General features: G+C 33.6%; 2 protein-coding genes across 7 annotated transcripts; one reads left to right on the top strand and one right to left on the bottom strand.

Annotated features, from left to right (window-relative positions):
- Positions 11882 to 15044, bottom strand: LOC110266678. 4 transcript variants are annotated; one of them, XR_002354157.1, is made up of 5 exons: positions 14454 to 15044; positions 14262 to 14339; positions 14013 to 14174; positions 12275 to 12336; positions 11882 to 12017 (listed from the first exon to the last, which is right to left on the bottom strand). XR_002354157.1 is itself a non-coding variant. In XM_021111602.1 (4 exons), exons 1-4 carry the CDS (start codon positions 14458 to 14460, stop codon positions 11910 to 11912), a joined length of 351 nt encoding a protein of 116 aa, XP_020967261.1. In that variant the 5' UTR covers positions 14461 to 15044; the 3' UTR covers positions 11882 to 11909. The 4 variants fall into 4 exon arrangements, 2 of the variants coding, with proteins under 2 accessions (XP_020967261.1, XP_020967262.1); XR_002354156.1 differs by lacking the exon at positions 14454 to 15044 and having other exon boundaries at positions 14262 to 14447; XM_021111602.1 differs by lacking the exon at positions 12275 to 12336 and having other exon boundaries at positions 14458 to 15044.
- LOC107619295 lies at positions 17724 to 20770 on the top strand. 3 transcript variants are annotated; one of them, XM_016321551.2, is made up of 5 exons: positions 17724 to 18038; positions 18229 to 18271; positions 18349 to 18456; positions 19392 to 19460; positions 20305 to 20770. In XM_016321551.2, the coding sequence occupies exons 2-5, from the start codon at positions 18251 to 18253 to the stop codon at positions 20548 to 20550; spliced, it is 444 nt and encodes a 147-aa protein (XP_016177037.1). In that variant the 5' UTR covers positions 17724 to 18038; positions 18229 to 18250; the 3' UTR covers positions 20551 to 20770. The 3 variants fall into 3 exon arrangements, with proteins under 3 accessions (XP_016177037.1, XP_020967027.1, XP_016177039.1); XM_021111368.1 differs by having other exon boundaries at positions 17726 to 18038; positions 18243 to 18280; positions 18316 to 18456; XM_016321553.2 differs by lacking the exon at positions 18229 to 18271 and having other exon boundaries at positions 17726 to 18038.

The following is a 21646-nucleotide window of genomic DNA, read 5'->3' as shown; positions in this document are numbered from 1 at the left end:
TAAATAATTATTCATTCGAATATTTCTTTTATCACGTGCACAATAGAAAAGATCTCTAAACCAACTCTGCAATAAGAGTAAAATTTGTCCCTTTTTAAAATACTTGTCCAACTCTCCATCAACCAACTCAAATCTATAAGTATAGAAATCAACCTCCATTTATACCATAGATTTCACCATGAAAAGGAAGATTCTATTTAAATAATATTAATTAATTTCTACATACAAGTCATTTTAAACAAATAAGTCCAAATAAATAGTTTTGACCTAATTTACCTCACGCACCACTATCTTTTTTACCACCACCACCACTTCCTCCTCCTCATCCTACTCCTTATTTTCTTATTAGAATTTTTTCTCTTCCTTCTTTTTCTTCCTTCTCCTCCATCATCTTCATCATCATAATCATCATCGTTATAGTCATCGTCGTCTTCTTCTTATACGTATCGTCGTTATTGATGATGTTGCTTGATCCAAAATTGATTTGGATGTGTTTTTGTTGATAATTCAGTTATTTTTGTGTTTTTTTTAAACTGAATTTGTGTGTCGCAATCATTAAGTAAATTTGGTGTATTTCTGAGTTATTTAAGGTTTGTAGCAAAATTTTGATGTAAAAACTAAGAAAATTATTGTTATCGCATCGTTAACGTTATAGTCATCATAATCATCATCGTTATAGTCACCGTCGTCTTCTTCTTATGCGTAGTAAAACGCGGCGTGTTCGAATTCTGATTTTGTGAAAGTGATGCTCTTATCATGTTATTGCTGAAAAGAAAAAGAAAATTCCTCAATTTTTTTATGTCGATTCATCCATACTTCCATTCTTTGTAGAGGGAGGCTAACTGCTTGTGAGTGACCCAATGAAAACGAGGGGAAGAGATCACGTCTCAGCCCAAGGCTACTTTACATAGCTATGATTCGATCTCTCAAGATGTCTATTAGTGAACTATCTCTCCAGGGATTGTGAAAGATGTTCCACTAGAAATATTTGATGCACGGAAAACTTGTCTCTCAACAAATCTCCCTTCGGCAAGTGTACCGAAGTTGTCGTCAAGTAAAAACTCACAATGGAGTGAGGTCGAATCCCACAGGGATTGATTGATCAAGCAACTTTAATTAGAAGAATATTCTAGTTGAGCGAATCCAAAATTTGGGTTGAGAGTTGCAGAAAATAAAATGGCGGGAATGTAAATAACAGAAAAATAAATGCTAGAATTAAAGGACTGGAAGTAAATGACTGAAAATAAATTGCAGAATTGTAAATGGGAATGGGGGAATTGCTCATAAAAGTAAATCGCAGAAATTAAAGAGAATGGGTGAGATTAGAGATGGGGAGTTTATTGGGCTTAGGAGATGTTGCAATTCTCCGGATCAAGTTCATTTTCATCTCTTCCTCAATCAATGCACTCATTGATCTCCTTGGCAATCTTAAGTGATTGAATTACAATTTCTTGCAATTCAATCTCTCAAATCTTGATCAATAGCCAATTCCTTGGTCAATTGCTCATGAGAAGAGATGAAGTATGGTCACTGATGATACCACATGCATTTCCCAAATCAAGTATTGAGAGGGTTATAGTCACATACCCATCCAAACCCAATTTGGTCCAGCATTAGAAAGCATTTCTAGCTTGATCTCTTCATTCCTCTTTCAAGGTTCAAAAGAGATCCAAGTTTGAATAGCTTCTTTTCCATGATAACTACTCAATTGGATGAAGATCGAAACCTTTCAAGTAAAATCAAGAGAAAAGATAGAAGAAGAATAATGAAAATTAGTATTGATCCATCAAATTACAACAGAGCTCCCTAACCCAATGAAAGGGGTTTAGTTGTTCATAGCTCTAGAAAATGAAAACAAAGATGGAGAATACATCATAGAACTAGAAATTTCAGAGATAGTAAAATACAGAGAGTAATTCTCTTTTTCCAACTTTCAGAACTCCTTAACAATTCAAAGCTACTCCTATATATACTACTTCTCTTAGCTTCTAGTTGGCTCTTCAAGTCTTAGGCCTTTGGATCTTGAGTTTGAAGCAGTTCTCTTCTTCATTTGGGCTTGGCTTTACTTGCAGAGAGAAAATGTGAAGTGGGCAGAGATTTTAGCTCAGGACGTTAGGGGTGTTAACGTTTAGTAAAAATATAAGTTCGAGAACGTTAGTGACAATCAACTTTCTCACTAACGTTACTAAGTAAAAGCCACGTTAACTTCAACGTTAGTGGCATAAACGTTGCGACTAATGCTGCCTCTAAGTCCTTCGCACACGTTATTGAGACTTAACATTTCCAATAACTTTGAAAAGCCCCCTTTGTTCCCTCGTTAGAGCCCACGTTTAACTTAGTTAACGTGGCTCTTTAACGTGGGCTTGCCATCCTTCGAGAACGTTAGTGACACTCAACATTGTCACTAACGTTCCAGTGTGCCCCTTCTTGCTTCACGTTAAAGCTCACGTTAACTAGGTTAACGTGGCTTCTACCGTGGCCATGCTTAGCCATCCCCAACGTTAGTGACAATGTTGTGTGTCACTAACGTTGGCCATTCTTTCACTCATCAACGTTAGCTTCCACGTTAACTAGGTTAACGTGAAAGTTAACGTGGCTCCTTAGGGGGTTGTGTGGTTACTTCCAACATTATTGACAATGTTGGGTGTCACTAACGTTGTCGACCACTCTTGCTTCTTACGTTAGCTCCCACGTTAACCAAGTTAACGTGGGAGTTAACGTGGTACTTTACACCATAGGCCAACGTTAGTGACAATGTTGAGTGTCACTAACGTTGGCTTCTCTCCCTCCCCCTTAACGTTAGAGGCCACGTTAACTAGGTTAACGTGGCTTCTAACGTGGCCACTTATGAGTAAGTGCCAACGTTAGTGACAATGTTGAGTGTCACTAACGTTGGCTCAACTTCTTTTCTCCACGTTAGAGTTCACGTTAGCTTGGTTAACGTGACTCTCTAACGTGGGCATTGATGGCTTTTTGAGAGTGTTATTGGCAATCACTTTTCTCATTAATCTTTGCAAGTTACCTCCCCTTTTCTTGCTCCTTTTTGGTCCTGAAATCAAGCAACAAAGTGCATCAAAGCTCTAGTCCAAGTCATGAGTAATGCAACATAATATTCGTCACTAAACTTATGCAAAATCGTTATGAAATCATGTAAAATGTACAATGTATGCTTGAGTCAAGGCATAAGTGAATATTTACCCAAAACTAGCTTATTTCCCTAAAAAATGCATGAAACTATCCTAAAAACAATAAAGAAAAGGTCAGTGAAACTGGCCAAAATGCCCTGGCATCAATATTCTGCTTGACTTTGCTTGTATTAGGTCTCGTCGTTATCGTTATCATTATCGTAGAATTTTTGCCATATTGATGACGTTGCCTGATCCAAAATTGATTTGGATGTGTTTTTGTTGATAATTCAATCATTTTTTTTGTTTTTTTCAAACTGAATTTGTGCGTCGCAATCATTAAGTAATTTTGGTGTATTTCTGAGTTAATTAAGGTTTGTAGCAAAAATTGATTTGGATGTGTTTTTGTTGATAATTCAGTCATTTTTGTGTTTTTTTCAAACTGAGTTTGTGTGTCGCAATCATTAAGTAATTTTTGGTGTATTTTGCGTTAATTGAGGTGTACGTGGTGCTGTAATCCTCTTTATGCTATAACAAGATAATAGAATATTGTTATCGGGCTTCTGATGTTATTTTGTACATATTTGAGTAATTTGTATCTGTTTTTGTCCATTTATCAGGAATTTTATTCATCAATTTGTTGTAACAGACCATAGAATTTTGATCTTTTCTAAAATTAATTTTATTTACATAGTTTTCCATTTATTATTAATAATAATTGTAGCGGTGGCTCGTGGCGGACTCCATTAAAAGCACCGTAAGGATAAATGTACTGTTGGCAACTTGGCATCTATAACTTGTGTTCTATAGAGTTAAGTTTTAAAATGGTCCCTGAAGTTGCACTTGAACCTCAAATTGGTCCCTGAAGTTAATAGTTACTCAATTTAGTCCTCAAAGTTGCACTCCATCACTCACAGTAGTCCCTCAGGCAGTTTTCGTTCATCACTAGCCATCAGAAAGCTGAGGTGGACCAATTCCTGCCACGCTAGCACTCCAAAAATGACGTCGTATTATTTTTTGTGCGTATTTTGGCAAAAATGACATCAAGTGGTGTATTATTCTGTCTATAATGTTAAAGCTCCAATTTCTACCCCCTCTTCTTCTTCTCCTACTCTTCAATGGCTTTGCTATAACACGCTATTGGTAATAGTTTCCTCACGGAGAAACCGAATCGCCTCCGATCTACTGAGCATAATCATCATCGTTGCTACTGTGCTGGGTTGTTGACTGCGTTGTCTCTGTTAAGGTAAGGGTTTGTAAAAGAAAAAAAAAATCGATTTTGATGTTCTCTGTTATTTCTTCAGTTCCATGAGTCTATCCTTTTTAGCCGTTAAATATGGTGTTGTTTGTTATTTTTGTTAGGACATGTGTGTTTATTTATCTAAATTGTGTTGATTTTGCACTCCTCCACTTTGTTGTTATTGTTGCTGCCAAGTTCTCCTCCATTTAAGAATTGAACTGTCAAGTTATCATAATTTGCATATCCTATCTAGTGTCAAAATACATGCATTTATCTACTGTTGAAATTATTATTATCTACCCTCTTATTCTAGTGCAATGCATTTATCTACTGCTAAAATTATTATCATCTTAATTTGCATATTCTATCTAGTGGCTAGTTAATATTTGATTTTTCCTAATAATTTGAAATTATTTATTCCTCATTCAGCCATCGGTTCATCACAGATTTTGATTGGCTTATTATCAAAATTTTTAGTATGTTACTATTAATGTTATATGAAACTAAAAACATTGTTCAAAAACAAATAATATAAATGAATAATTTGGATGTGTTTTTGTTCATCATCATAATCATCATCGTTATAGTCATCGTCGTCTTCTTCTTATATGTATCGTCGTTATCGTTATCGTTATTGTAGAATTTTTGCCATATTGATGACGTTGCCTGATCCAAAATTGATTTGGATGTGTTTTTGTTGATAATTCAGTCATTTTTGTGTTTTTTCAAATTGAGTTTGTGTGTCGCAATCATTAAGCAATTTTGGTGTATTTCTGAGTTAATTAATGTTTGTAGCAAAATTTCGATGTAAAAACTAAGAAAATTATGTGTTATTGTTAAGAAATTTTGGTGTATTTTTATTCTGATAAATTCTGCATAATTCAAAAACTCTTCATCTTCCTCATCCTCCTCATTTTTTGATGTTTCTTCTTCTTTTTCATCATCATGATTTTTTTCTTATTCGTCTTTGTGTATTTGTAGTAAAGTTTTGGTGTAAAAACTAAGATATTTATGTGTTATTGTTAACAAATTTTGATGTATTTATATTGTGATAAGTTCTGCATAATTCAAAACTCTTCATCTTCCTCCTCCTCATCTTTTGCAGCTTCTTCTTCTTTTTCATCATCATCATCTTCTTTTTTTATTCATCTTTTTCTTCTTGTTTTACCTTCTCAAGTTTCTTCTTATTTTATTCTCTTAACAAGAATTAAAAAAAATCAAACAAAGAAGAAGAAGAAACGCATAAGTAATGCTGCAAAATTACTTGGAAGATGATGAATCTACATTTATTCAACTAAAAGAAAGAAAGAAATAAAAGAAAATTATATGCATGTTTCACTGAGTTGCATGTCTTTTTGAACTCACATTGCTTGATGTAATAAAAAAAATAGCGGCGTATTTTGGTTTGTGTTTAGGTGTATTTTTGTTTGTCTTTCGGTGTATTTTGTGTGAATTGAGGTGTACGTGGTGCTGTTATCCTCTTTATGCTATAACTAGATAATAGAATATTGTTATTGGGCTTCTGATGTTATTTTGTACATATTTAAATAATTTGTAACTATTTTTGTCCATTTATTAGGAATTTTGTTCATCAATTTATTGTAAAAAACCATAGAATTTTGTTCTAACGCTTCTAGTATCATTTTATGCATGTTTCATTGAGTTGCATGTCTTTTTAAATTCACATTTTATGATATAATAAAAAAAATAATGGTGTATTTTGGTTTGTATTTTGATGTATTTTATTTGTCTTTCGATGTATTTCGTGTGAATTGAGGTATACTTAATGCTATTGTCTTCTTTATGCTGTAACTAGACAACAGAATATTGTTATTGTGCTTTTGATGTTATTTTGTACATATTTGAGTGACTTGCAACTATTTTTGTCCATTTATCAAGAATTTTGTTCATCAATTTCTTATAACAAACCATAGAATTTTATTCTAGTGCTTCTAGTATCATTTTAATTATTTTGAGTTGCATGATCTTTTTGAACTCATATTGTATGGTGTACTAAAAAAAGTGTATTTTGTTTGTCTTTTTGGTATATTTCGTGTGAATTGAGGTGTATTTGGTGCTGTTGTCCTTTTTATGCTGTAACTATATAACAGAATATTGTTATTGTGTTTCTGGTATTATTTTGTACATATTTGAATGATATGCAACTGTTTGTTTTAATAATTTTTTTAGTGTAATTATTTGCAAAAGTCATTTGAATTTTTACTAACAAATTTTTTTAAGAACACTTGTCAATAAAACGACCGTAGTTATTTATGAAAATTTTGGGCACAATGATCTACAAAAAACTACATATCAATGAATTTATGATTGATAATTTATTTCTACGACTTTAATCTCCGCTCAAATTGTTAGTTTCTCGTCACTTAAAGATTTTATTAAAATAAAAAAATGGCCGTAGTTATTTATGCACATTTGGGGCATAGGAATCTAAAGAAAACTATATATCAATAAATTTATGATTGATAATTTATTTCTACAACTTTGATCTTTTCTCAAATTGCTTTTATTTACATAGTTTTTCATTTATTAATAATAATAATTGTAGCGGTGGCCCGTGGCGGACTCCATCAAAAGCACCGTAAGGATAAATGCACTGTTGGCAACTTGGCATCTACAACTTGTGTTCTATAGAGTTAAGTCTCAAAGTGGTCCATGAAGTTGCACTTGAACCTCAAATTGATCCCTGGAGTTAATAGTTACTCAATTTTGTCCTCAAAGTTGTACTCCAGCACTCACAGTAATCCCTCAGGCAGTTTTTGTTCATCACTAGCCATTGGAAAGCAGAAGTGGACCAATTCCTACCACGCTGGCACTCCAAAAATGACGTCGTATTATTTTTGGCGCGTGTTTTGGCCAAAACGACATCAAGTGGTGTGTTATTCTGTCCATAATGTTAAACCCCCAATTTCTACCCCTCTTCATCTTCTCCTACTCTTCAATGGCTCTGCTATAACACGCTGTTGGTAATAGTTTCCTCACGGAGAAACCGAATCGCCTCCGATCTACTGAGCACAATCGTCGCCGTTGCTACTGTGCTGGGTTGTTGACCGCGTTGTCTCTGTTAAGGTAAAGGTTTGTAAAAGAAAAAAAAAATGATTTTGATGTTCTCTGTTATTTCTTTAGTTCCATGAGTCCATCCTTTTTAGCCGTTAAATCTGGTGTTGTTTGTTATTTTTGTTAGGGCATGTGTGTTTATTTATCTGAATTGTGTTGATTTTGCACTCCTCCACTTTGTTGTTATTGTTGCTGCTAAGTTTTCCTCCATTTTAAGAATTGAACTGCCAAGTTATCATAATTTGCATATCTTATCTAGTGTTGAAATACATTTATCTACTGTTGAAATTATTATTATCTACCCTCTTATTCTTGTGCAATGTATTTATCTACTGTTGAAATTATTATTATCTTAATTTGCATATTCTATCTAGTGGCTAGTTAATATTTGATTTTCCCTAATAATTTGAAATTATTTATTCCTCATTCAGCCATCGATTCATCACAGATTCTGATTGGCTTATTATCAAAATTTTTAGTATGTTACTATTAATGTTATATGAAACTAAAAACATTGTTCAAAAACAAATTCTTATATGACAGCAAAAAACTTTCGGTGGTGCTATGTCAGTTCAAAGCAATTTCTGCTACTGTCTTGTATGACAAAATTTCTTATCAGTTTGAACGTTATTATTTTATTGAAAACATAAGCAAATTATATCAAGATGGTGGTGCTATGGCCGTTCAAAAGTAAATTCTTTGCCAAACTCTAACAGAGAAAAACTAGAGATGTACAGTTCTTTTGAGATATTCAGAGTTGTAACAGGTAGGCTGTATAGTTTGAAGGTTCTTATGATTTTTGACAATATCTATCAATTAGAAGAACTAGAGAAATTGATTATAAAGTCACTTTGTACAAGAAATAGAATAATCATAACCACTAGAAATGTGTATATTCTATCCAGATTTGGAGTGGATGCAATTTATAAAGAATATGCTTTCTGAGTTGAATATGCATGCCTAAAAGCAATACCAGACATCTATGGGAAGGCCCCAAGTTATTTTTCATTTGCATATCTTTTTAGAAATAATTGAAAGAGTTAAGACATTATTTTTTGTTAAATCAAATAGCTAAATTTTATATACAACATGCTAAGTTGCTAACATAATCATGATAATAATCTCTTATTACAGTTTCTCCCCTTGTGGAAAAAGATGGAGTTGAGCAACTCAAAATATCTTTAGAAGATGCCAAACATTGAAATGCTTCCAAATCATGAGTGGCTGATCTTGCAGAATGCACAAACTTATTATTAGTCCACTCATAATTTGATATCATTGAGTCTGAAAAAATGCTACAGCATGGTCAGCATTGATCTTATCAATAATTGCTTGATTTTTGCAAACTTAGCGGTTTAGTCCAAATTACTTGCTCCTGATTTAGGGTAATGGGAGGGGGAGGATTTTCAATCATTTTTGTAGTACTGTATAGTTGTGAATAGTTTGAGACATTGAGTTATGAAATCCATTATTTTATCTAGATTCTGAAGCATGTGGAACTAAATACATCTTGTCATGTTTTCAATTAAATCATTCAATGAAAATTGATAGCAAGTACAGAAGTAGGGTTTTGAAATTTAAGTATAGAAGAGAAGGTAAGAGAACGGAAGAGAAGAGAAGAGAAATTTGGGGCCGGATTATGGTTTTTAAATTTGATTCAGGGACTAAATTACCACAAAAAAGTTTACTAATCCACGTCAGCTAGCCAGTACTTAGCCAACGTGTCAGAGACGAATCCACATAAGCTTTTCGATAGCGTCTATTGACGGAAAATGCTTGAAGGATAACTCTGAAGCTCGGAGTGCAACTTCAAGGATGAATATGAGTAATTATTAACTTTAGGGATTACTTTGAGGTTTAAGTGCAACTTCAGGGACCACTTTGAGATTTAACTCTATATTTCTTATCTATATCAAAATCAGCCACTAAAATTAGTCATTAATATATAATATATATTATAACATAAATACACATTAAATAAATTAAATCACATATATATTTTGTTAGTAAATAAATCTCAAATTTTTTATGTTTTTCTTCAATATAAAGCTTACATTGAAAAATTAACTAGCCACACTATTAAATCTTTACAATATGATAATGGTAAGGAGTATGTCTCCAATTCCTTTTCTTCCTTTTTACAGCAGTCTGGGATTGCTCATAGGTTCTCTTATCCTTACATTCATGAGCAAAATGGAAGGACAAAGACAAAACATCGCCATCTCACTGAAATGGCTTTGGCCATGCTTTCCACTACTCGTATGCCTAACATTTTGGGATGAAGAAGTCTTGACTGTTGCTTTCCTCATAAACAGACTGTCAACCTCTGTCTTAGATGACAGTAAGTCATCTTTTGAAGTCTTTTTTGGTCATAAACCTGATTATACTTTCTTAAAAGTCTTTGGCAGTTTCTGTTATTCTAATCTGAGACCGTATAATAAAAACAAATTTAGCTATAGGTCTCATCAATGTGTGTTTTTAAGCTATGCTCAAAACTATAAAGGATATAAGTGCTTATCCCCAATTGGTAAAGTGTATATTTTAAGAAAGGTGCTATTTGATGAGAATATATTTTCATATCCTTTGTTATTCTCTGGAGGTTCTAAGTCTATATTGCATCCTGTTACTGCTTCAACTGATGACTTTGTTCTTAGACCAGTAGCTTTAAGGCCTCCTGATCCTGTAGTGCAACCTGACTCCACTCATTCATTGCAAACTGAAGATGTTATCATCAATGTCTCTCCTTCTATTTTCAATCAGACTCATATCAATACTGATGTGTCCACTACCCCAATTGTTTCCTTACAACCTATTCTGCCCCAACTGTACAGCCTGATTCTGCCCCAAAGATACTTATCACATGGTCACCAGGTCCAAGGCAGGTATTCGTTGACTTAAAGAATATCTTTTTTATTTGAATTCTCAAGTCATTGATGCAAAAGTCATTTGAATTTTTACTAACAAATTCTCTAAGAACACTTGTCAATAAAACAGTCGTAGTTATTTATGAAAATTTTGGGCATAGTGATCTAAAGAAAATTACATTTCTATAAATTTATGATTGATAATTTATTTCTACAACTTTAATCTCCGCTCAAATTGCTAGTTTCTCATCATTTTAAGATGTTATTAAAATAAAAAACAGCCGTAGTTATTTATGCAAATTTAGAGCATAGTGATCTAAAGAAAACTACATATCAATAAATTTATGATTGGTAATTTATTTCCACAACTTTGATCTTTGTTTAAATATCTTTTATTTACATAGTTTCCCATTTATTAATAACAAAAATTGTAGTGGTGGCCCGTGGCGGACTACATTAAAAGCACCGCAAGGATAAATGCACTATTGGCATCTACAACATGTGTTTTATATATACTAGTGTATGTATTCGCATGGTAAGATATTTTTAATAAAAAATATTTTTTAATATATTTTTAAATTAAATCCAACTTTTTTATTTATGTGAATATTAAATAATAGTACATAATAAAAAATTTTCACAAATAAGGCTTTTCGCAACGGTCAAAAACTGTTGCCAAAGTGTGAAAAACCGTTCCTAAAATTTTAGGCAACGCTTTGGCAACGGTTTTTTACCTAAGGCAACGGTAACAAAAAACCGTTGCCAAAGTTGCTGGCATAGACAACGGTTTTGAAAGAAAATTTTAAACAACGGTTTCTAATCGTTACTCGATAAGCAACGGTTTTAAACCGTTCTCTTTCATGATCAAACGGTTTAAAACCATAATTGGATAGGCAACGGTTTTAAACTGTTGTAGTTTTATTATTCACAAAGCCAACGGTTTTAAAACGTTACCGTTGGTGTCATTTTTTGGCAACGGTTTTAATACCATTGCCATTTTGTAGTCGTCTAAGACAACGGTTTTAAAGCGTTACCGTTGATGTCGTTTTTTGGCAATGGTTTTAATACCATTGTTATTTTGTAATCGTCTTTGACAATGGTTTTAACACCATTGCCTTATGTAACTTTTGACAACGGTTTTTTGTAATATATAATTCTTTATTTATAATAGTTTTCTCATGAATGAAATTAGTTCCAACTTTTTTTTTTAATTTAGTATCAATAAATAATCTAAACTATTTGAATCAAATTACTAAGATCCACAATCACATTATATCATTATTGCAAGATAACATACACACTAGTCTAGGTCATAACTACTTGTACTTATATCATCACCATTTTTCAAAATACAATAAATGTTTTTTTGCTTATACTTTTTAGTTTTCGCAATCTAAGCAGTTTTCACAATCTAAGTAGTACTAATTAAGTTATGCAGTGTTATCTGTATGCTAATTCTCTAAATAATTAATAACTAACTCTAGCACAGATGTTGAAATTGACATGGTTAATATTCTTGTATCTTAACATATTACAAAATCATTCAAGTCAAAATTGAAGTTAATAAGGGATGAAACTTTCATGGAAAGAACCATCATGTCAATTTTATACCATGTCCTTCCAAGGAACATAAAAGTCAGATACTGCAACAGCCAGATAGAACATTGCACGTGGGCCAATATCCTTCATTGGCTTTGAAATTATTTGCAACATCTACAAAATAAAAAACATATTTATCAATGATCAATTTGTGCCAAGATATATAATTATTAAGCACTTATAGTTAAGCTACAAAATAACAAGTGACTCTAGCACTCTGATGAACCCATGGAAATGAAAAAAAAAAACAAATAAACAAATTATTGCTAGCAAACACCAAGACAGGAAGAAACTATATACACCACGTAACAGATTGTGCTGCATTTTTACATGAAATTAATACAAAGAAATTACAATGGAGTGAAGCTAACCTGAAGATACTCAAATATAGTGCTGAAAAGAAGCTTTAACAGGAGACTACTATCCACACTGCCTGCAATAGTATGATATCGTAGTATGGCTATACTTATTAACAAAGACAAAATGGAATTAGATGGAAAAAAAAGACAATGAAATGAAAAAAATTGCATCTTAGCTACAAATCATACAGCATGATGATCCACAATAGTGGTCTTCATTGCTTTAGAATAAGACTCATGGACTGAAGTATATAACAGCATTCAGCAAAATGCAGAAAACCAATATGTTTGAATAAAACAGTAAAATAAGAAGAAATGAAGTGGGCATGCAAAATAACACCATTACAAAATATCCAATTAAGTATCATTTCGAATGGTCTTCATCTAAAGACAAGATTAAAAAGCAAAGAAAATTGCATTAAATGATGGAATTTTGTCAGCCTTTGGTAAATCAAGATAAAAATTAAGAATCTTCTAGAGGAAGAAGAGGGAAAAAATCCTACAAGGCACTTAACATCATTATTTCATACAACTAACGACCTACATGATCAAGTCTTTTATTTCAGTTTATCACAATTTTTAGTGCAAATTCTAATGTGAAGATCACTTATATAACTTTTACAAGCAACAAGTTTTAGAAACCAACAAGCTTAGTATCTTTTAACTTATATAACTTTTACTACAAAACTTCAATTAGGCTAAAATTTGGTTTGGAGACTCCTAACTTATCAAAAAACAAGTGTGTCTTGGTTGCAACCCAATTTCTATTCAATGCTAAGAGTTACAAGCATTGGAAGCTGATGTATAACTTGCTGAAAACTAATTCTTTCCAGCCTTAATCATTAACTTCCAAAAATTCACAACTCTCAATCCTTAACTCCTAAAATTCTGAAGTTTTAGAGAAATTAACCAAGTCAATCAAATTTTAAAATAAAATTAGTTTCGCTCCAGAACTCAGCTCATAGGAATCGCAGCAAGACAAACAAGTTGCTGCCCTGTTTGAACTCTTCTGCTGCAGGACAAATTTAATGACTTAACTTTAAAAATTTGCCATAAATTTTCTATTTAATGAAAAGTCCTCAAATTTTCTAGTCCAGCTCCACATATTCCCAAGTTTAATCCAGACTTGGTCCCATACAATTCCGATAATCACAGAATTAGTTATAGCTTTTCAAAGTTTCTGACTTAGTTTAAAAGTAATGCAGAAAATCAGATTTTGCAATTTAACTTTGAAAAATCATAACCAATTCTCTAGTTAATTCAAACTTCTCAAAATTGAATCCCAACAACAACTTTTTATCATAGTTGCCTTTACTCTCATATCATTTTGATTATTGTTGAATAACTAATTTACTTCCAAAGTTGTCTTTTAATTTCAAAAATCATATTTTCAGCAATTGGTTTAACACTTCAAGATTCAATCTTCCAATTATTTCTTAAACCCAGTTTCAATTAATCACCAACTAAGTCCATTACAGTAAACTAGCTCAACAGCAACAATTTCAATTTGATCCATCAAAATATAGAAATCACAATAATCTCTCATCAAACAATTCATAATTCAATTTCACAAAATTAACGAATTCAATCAAAGTCCCAATCAAAATCTCAATCATTCCAATTATAATTTCAGCCACAATTCAACATTCATATAATTAATCAATTACTCACAGCTATTAAACCTATTTGCAGTTATTCAATAAACCTTGTAGGCATTCTTAAATTAAAATCGTTTAAGTTAAACCCCTACCTCGATGAAGCAATCGCATAATTTAACGCAAAAAGCCCCTTTATCCCCAATTTGTGGCAGCAGCAGTGATAATTCCAACCTAACCGGGACAGAGACAGCAGCACCAACTATGATCACACTCGCAGCAACCATTTCGACATTTCCGGCAGAACATACGCAGTGCTAAAACAAAGACATTGGCTACTGTAATTAAAATTAGAATATAACACGGAAACAAAATGCTAAATAGAACAAGAGTGGAAGCGTTACAGGGTTACAAACGGGAGGTTCGGTGTTAGAATGAAGGGGATGGCGCAGCAGCTTGTCTTCACCGGTGACAAGCTTCAGCTATGACGATTCCAAAAATGCAATAGAGCCAGGAACATCAGAAACAAATACAGGATTGTTACAAAGTAAATAGGGTTCAGAGATAGTGGTTCTGGTAACTAGGACACGACTAACTTATCATGAATGACGGCAGCAACCAAGATTTCCGGCAACAGCAACGGCAGAGGAATGGCTCCTCCTCTTCTGTGTCATTCTCTCATGCGCATCCGTTTCTCCCTTTCTGTGACCATATCGACGGTGACCTCATCTCCCTATTCGGCTCGCCTCAGTGGCGGCTCTCTCAATGGCAGCAGCAGCAAACCTGATGGCAACGGGAATAAGGTTCGACAGTGATGAAGGCTTGACGAAGGCAGTGAGGCGTGATGGTGCAGGTCAGTATCTTCTCTTCGCGTCTCACCCTCAGCGAACGACAACAGCAATGCACGAACAACGGCGACGGTGCGTGGCTCGACGGCGGCTCCTCCCTTTCCTTCGTGGGTCACGTTCGCCTCTCCCTTTCTTCTCTGCGATGGTAGCTCACCAGCGGCACCAAGCTCCATGGCGCTATTCCTTCCCCTCTCTTCTTCTCCCTCGTCCTCTGTCTCCCTTTCCTCCTTTCTTCTCTTCTGTCTCCCCCTCAAGCTTCCCGTTTCCTTTCTTTCCCTTTCTTCTGCTCTGTGTGCGTGCGTTTTTCATTAGGTTATGGTTAGGGATTTGTAAAATTAGGGATTTATTTAGGAATTTAGAGCTAGAGTAAAATTTATACGAGTAATATAATAATTTTATAAAATATTTGAGATGTAATGAAAAATTGAACTTCAACAACAACACTGTAAAAACCGTTGTCTAAGACCATCTAATAGAACGGTTTTAAAGTGTAGCATTTTGACAACGGTTTTTACGTGTTTCTTTTGTCAATTATTTAAACAACAATAAAAAACCATTGCTTAAAAATAAATCATGGTAACGATTATAAAACCGTTCTTTAAAATAGTCAAAGAGAACGGTTTTAATTTGTTGCTATAAAATAGTAAAAAATTGAATTCAACAGTAACACTACAAAAAACCGTTGTCTAAAACTATCTAAGAGAACAGTTTTAAGGCGTTGCAAAATTTAGCATTGCTAAAGGCCATATTTGTTGTAGTGATATAGTATCATTTTATGCATGTTTCATTGAGTTGCATGTCTTTTTAAATTCACATTGTATGATATAATAAAAAAAAATAATGGTGTATTTTGGTTTGTATTTTGATGTATTTTATTTGTCTTTCGGTGTATTTCATGTGAATTGAAGTATACTTAATGCTATTGTCTTCTTTATGCTGTAACTAGACAACAAAATATTGTTATTGTGCTCTTGATGTTATTTTGTACATATTTGAGTGACTTGCAACTATTTTTGTCCATTTATCAAGAATTTTGTTCATCGATTTCTTATAACAAACCATAGAATTTTATTCTAGTGCTTCTGGTATCATTTTAATTATTTTGAGTTGCATGATCTTTTTGAACTCATATTGTATGGTGTACTAAAAAAAGTGTATTTTGTTTGTCTTTTTGGTATATTTCGTGTGAATTGAGGTGTATTTGGTGCTGTTACGTTGTCCTTTTTATGCTGTAACTATATAACAGAATATTGTTATTGTGTTTCTGGTATTATTTTGTACATATTTGAATGATATGCAACTGTTTTTGTCTTTTTATCAAGATTTTTTTCTTCAATTTCTTGTAACAAACCATAGAATTTTGTTCTAGTAGTTTTAATAATTTTTTTAGTGTAATTATTTGCAAAAGTCATTTGAATTTTTACTAACAAATTTTTTAAGTAACACTTGTCATTAAAACGACCGTAGTTATTTATGAAAATTTTGGGCACAGTGATCTACAAAAAACTACATATCAATAAATTTATGATTGATAATTTATTTCTACGACTTTAATCTCCGCTCAAATTGCTATTTTCTCGTCACTTTAAGATTTTATTAAAATAAAAAAACGGCCGTAGTTATTTATGCACATTTGGGGCAAGGAATCTAAAGAAAACTATATATCAATAAATTTATGATTGATAATTTATTTATACAACTTTGATCTTTTCTCAAATTGCTTTTATTTACATAGTTTTCCATTTATTAATAATAATAATTGTAGCGGTGGCCTGTGGCGGACTCCATCAAAAGCACCGTAAGGATAAATGCACTATTGGCAACTTGGCATCTACAACTTGTGTTCTATAGAGTTAAGTCTCAAAGTAGTCTATGAAGTTGCACTTGAACCTCAAATTGGTCCTTGAAGTTAATAGTTACTCAATTTAGTCCTCAAAGTTGCACTCCAGCACTCACAGTAGTTCCTCAGGCAGTTTTCGTTCATCACTAGCCATCGGAAAGCTGAGGTGGACAAATTCCTGCCACGCTGGCACTCCAAAAATGACGTCGTATTATTTTTGGCGCGTGTTTTGGCCAAAACGACATCAAGTGGTGTGTTATTCTGTCCATAATGTTAAACCCCCAATTTCTACCCCTCTTCTTCTTCTCCTACACTTCAATGGCTTTGCTATAACACGCTGTTGGTAATAGTTTCCTCACGGAGAAACCGAATTGCCTCCGATCTACTGAGCACAATCGTCGCCGTTGCTACTGTGCTGGGTTGTTGACTGCGTTGTCTCTATTAAGGTAAAGGTTTGTAAAAGAAAAAAAATTGATTTTGATGTTCTCTGTTATTTCTTTAGTTCCATGAGTCCATCCTTTTTAGCCGTTAAATTTGGTGTTGTTTGTTATTTTTGTTAAGGCATGTGTGTTTATTTATCTGAATTGTGTTGATTTTGCACTCCTCCACTTTGTTGTTATTGTTGCTGCCAAGTTTTCCTCCATTTTAAGAATTGAACTGCCAAGTTATCATAATTTGCATATCCTATCTAGTGTCGAAATACATTTATCTACTGTTGAAATTATTATTATCTACCCTCTTATACTTGTGCAATGTATTTATCTACTGTTGAAATTATTATTATCTTAATTTGCATATTCTATCTAGTGGCTAATTAATATTTGATTTTCCCTAATAATTTGAAATTATTTAACTACTAGAAAATTAGTTATTACAGACGGATATTTCCGACGGATTTTATCCCACGGAAATACAGAAGGAATTTCAGAGGGATTTTTTGTCGGAAAATCAAAAAAATGGATTAACATAAATTACAGACGGAAAAGAGAATCCGTCGATTATTCCGTCGAAAAAATTAATTTTTTTCGTGGAAAATGGTTACAGGCGGATTTTCCGTCTGTAAATAAGGAAACAAAACGGTGCGTTTTATTAAATTATTACAGACGGAAAATCCGTCTGTAATTTAAAATTTTCCGTCGAAAATATGGAATTAAAGGCAAATGAAACACGAGCTTCTTGCAAATGAAAGCTTCTTCTCCTCTCCCTAGCACGAGTTACTTCTCTCCGTGGCTGCTACTTCTGCTTCTTCCGCCGCTGCCGCTGCCGCCGCTGCCGCTGCCGCCGCTGCCGCTGCCGCCGTTGCGTCGCACAATCTCTCTCTCTCATCCCTTGCGTCGCACGAGATCCCTCCGGCGCCGCTCTCGTCGCATCTACTCCCATGGTCGCAGAGCTCTCTCTGCCGCTGCTCTCATCGCATCTGCTCCCTCTAGCGCCTCTTCCATCTAATCTCAACTCGCTCTCTCGGTTCTTCTCGTAACCATCTCAAATTTCAGGTATATATCCTGATTTTGTGATTCTGTTCTTCGTGATAAATCTTAGGGCTCAATTTTTCTGTGCGAGTTTTAGGTTTATCATACTCTGCTTTTGTGCTTTTGTACCCGACGATATCCCCTCCAAGTCTCTTCGCATTTCATTGTGATTGTTTTCTGTTTGTTCGGTTTTGATTTGGAATCGTTAAATTAGGGAATTTCGTGAAGGTTCAAACATGGAGCAACTTCTTGAGAAGGTAGTTGTAGCTATAGTTTACTCAATCCGATTCGAATTGAGTTTGATAGGAATGTGTGTTTTTTCTGGTTGTTGCAGATAATGTCTGTGCAGTCAAGGAGTGACAGCGTTAACACTTCTCTTTTTGACAAAAGGGAGCACATAGAGAAGCTGCATCGTACTTGCAATCTTCTCCGTAAAGTTCAGGTATTAGAGCTATTAGATGTGTCCTTTCTGGTTTCACATTGTTCTTCACATATTTTTCATCCTTGTTGAAGAATAGTTCATATATGATCTGCCTGATAGACTTAACAACTGCATCCTTGTTTTTATTCTATTTGCTCACTTTGGGTTATCTGTATTTTCTCTTAGAATTGCTTGCAAACATACATTAATTTAATTGCTATACCTTTCTTCGTAGGGCTTTATTATTTTTTTGTAAAATTTTCCCCATGTTCAGAAAGAAGATAATTTGCTTGGAAATCTAGTGATTTCTGTATTTCTTGCAGTTTTTCTGTTTTAGACTTCCTACCTACTATCCACTTTTAGTTTCCTTCTAAACTTCTTTGTTTTAAGAAAAGCTTACTAGTTACTGGTGTTTATGTTTGTGCTTCTTCAATTTTTACATTTTACTGAGTTGTTTAGCAAACTTATCTCCAGGGAACTAATTTGTATTCATTTTTCCCCCTTTCTGAAGAGATGTTTCACTTTTATTGGATCAAGGATTCAAGACACAGACGCACTGCTTCTTTTTTATTTTTTGGTTTCTGTTACTGTTTGGTTGCTGAGAAATCATAGGAAATTGAATTCTGCATTTTTTTTATAAGTCTCACTTTTCAGTTTGATTGGTTAAATTAGCTTGACACTTTTCTTTTAACAATGTTTTCTTTTAACAATGTTGATACTTCTCATTCCTTGATTTTCATTACTTATGGTGCCCTTGCATGAAAGGGTATGTAGTTAGTCTTTATCTTTCCTTTTGTACAATAGGAAGAAATCAAGAAAATAAACTTACATATTTATTGGAATGCTTTTGTGTATTTGTTTTTTATTATTTTGTTATTTTGTACAAAATTGGTAATTGCTGGAACTTTATGCAGTTGATATGCTAAATATTCACTGATATAGAATAATAAACGTAGGTCCCTCCGGTGGGGTTATTTTCCAACTGTCTTGTGCAACAAAAAGTTCTTCATCCATTCCGGAAGCAGGTGAAGTAACTTTCTTTTCCCTTGTTCATTTTCCTTGTTTTGTCTGTTTAACTTCTCCAAAATTCTTAACGTAGGAGGAGGATTTCATCACTGCTCTGCAGAAAAAGGAGGTGGATTTTGTGCTTATGCAGATATTTCTCTTTGCATCCACTTTGCTTTGGTTTGGTTGAATATATCAAGGTAGTATAACTGTCGTTTAGGCTTTATCATTGCAAGCTAGGACATGCTCTTAACACATGCAAATTAGAATTATCTTCTAACTGTCTGCAAAATCTTTAGGGTGATGATCATTGATCTTGATGCACATCAAAGAAATGGCCATGAAACAGACTTTGCCTATGATAGTATGGCCACCAAAATAACTCCTTATGTTGTATTTTACTTTTTAATTAAAGCACCAAATAATTAAATTGCTGTGATGTCTTCTGAAGTTGGCCAAATTCTTCTTGATCTTTTATGTTTTACAATTAGAATACCAGGGACCTGTGATATGATATGGAAATTATTGATTTCCCACCTGAATCTGAATTAGAGATAAATAATACACTGGTGAATGGAGGCAAAATGTTGACCTCTATATTGGAACAATAGATTGAATTTATTGTTAGCTGTGTAAATCATAGTAGACATACATTCTAAGCAGATATTTGATATGTGTGGTGTTTGACTTGTAGTTTGAATGTCACTTGACTCCCATGGCCATATGCATTAACCAATTTTAGACCTTAATTTTAAAATAAATGTTACCTTTTTTTGGGCCCTAAATGAATCATTGGTTGACCTATTGGGTAATTTTGGGGATTTTAAAGTTTGGATTTTTTGTTATTGTGAATGTGAATAACAGAAGTGGAGCAAGGGAAAGCAAAAGGAAAAGGTGAACAACCAGGTGCTGTTTGATCAGGGTACTTATGACAAGCTCCTCTCTGAAGCTCCCAAATTCAAGCTCATCACTCCTTCTATTCTCTCTGATCGTTTGAGGGTACCCCTCTTTCTCTTACTCTCCCAAGCATTAAATATATTGTTCATGTTGATGGTGTGTGTTCTGCTATTCTGTAGTATAAGCAGTGGTGAAGGTTGCTATCTTGTTTGAAGATTCTTTGAATTTGTGTGTTATTCTATTGACATTCTAAGTTAGTAATGCCTATATGTTCCTGCTTGTCCCTGCCCTATTTGGGGCTAATCCTAAAAGCTTTTTGTGTGCAGACAAACCCATCTACCATATGCTTATGTTGCCCAAGAGAGTGGACAGCAAATGGGCCCATAGATAAGAACTAGGAAAAGAAAGCCTTATACAGTTACACCAAATAAAATTAATGGGACTTGATCCGTCTTGTGCTTTCATCATGCATGCATATGAAAGTGTTCATGAAGTTTTCTTAACTGATTTTTTCAATTTACAGTGTGTTTGATGGAGTAAATTTAGAAAACAAATCTAAAGTATTTATTTTGCAATGAAAAAATTTTAAAAAAAATTTATTTTACCTTACTGACGAATTTACAGACGGATTTTCTGTCTGTAATCAGAACGTGGGATGATTTTCCAAAATTCAAATTACAGACGGAAAATCTGTCGGAAAATCCGTCTGTAATTACAGACGGAAAATCCGTCTGAAAATCCGTCTGTAATTACAGACGAAAAATCCGTCTGAAAATCCATCTGTAATTACAGACGGAAAATCCGTCGGAAAATCCGTCTGTAATTACAGACGGAAAATCCGTCGGAAAGTTCGTCGCCTATGGGAAATGGATAGAAAATTTATAGAGGGAAAATCCGTCGGTAACTGGTAAAAATCCGTCTGTAATTTTCCGACGGAAAAAAAATCCGTCGGTAAATAATTTCCGACGGGGCTTTTACAGAGGGACAAAATCCGTCGGTAATTTCGTCGGTAACCAAAAATCCGTCTGTAATAAAGACCAAATCCGTCTGTAAATCTGTCTGTATTAATCCAATTCCTCATTCAGCCATCGGTTCATCACAGATTCTGATTGGCTTATTATCAAAATTTTTAGTATGTTACTATTAATGTTATATGAAACTAAAAACGTTTTTCAAAAACAAATTCTTATATGACAGCAACAAATTTTCGGTGGTGCTATGTCAGCTCAAAACATTTTCTTCTACTGTCTTGTATGACAAAATTTCTTATCAGTTTGAACGTTATTATTTTATTGAAAACATAAGCAAA

The sequence above is a fragment of the Arachis ipaensis genome, chromosome B09, assembly GCF_000816755.2.
Source record: "Arachis ipaensis cultivar K30076 chromosome B09, Araip1.1, whole genome shotgun sequence".
Taxonomy (NCBI): Eukaryota; Viridiplantae; Streptophyta; class Magnoliopsida; order Fabales; family Fabaceae; genus Arachis; species Arachis ipaensis.
This window is presented reverse-complemented; position numbering and strand designations above follow the sequence as displayed.

Coding starts and splice junctions, on each gene's coding strand:
- LOC110266678 (XM_021111602.1), bottom strand. Junction 14,175..14,261: donor AACCTCCCGTTTGTAACCCT/GTAACGCTTCCA, acceptor TCTTTGTTTTAG/CACTGCGTATGTTCTGCCGG. Junction 12,018..14,012: donor TATGCGATTGCTTCATCGAG/GTAGGGGTTTAA, acceptor TTTATTTTGTAG/ATGTTGCAAATAATTTCAAA.
- LOC107619295 (XM_021111368.1), top strand. CDS start 18,251: ATGGAGCAACTTCTTGAGAAGGTAGTTGTA. Junction 18,281..18,315: donor TTCTTGAGAAGGTAGTTGTA/GCTATAGTTTAC, acceptor CGAATTGAGTTT/GATAGGAATGTGTGTTTTTT. Junction 18,457..19,391: donor ATCTTCTCCGTAAAGTTCAG/GTATTAGAGCTA, acceptor TAATAAACGTAG/GTCCCTCCGGTGGGGTTATT.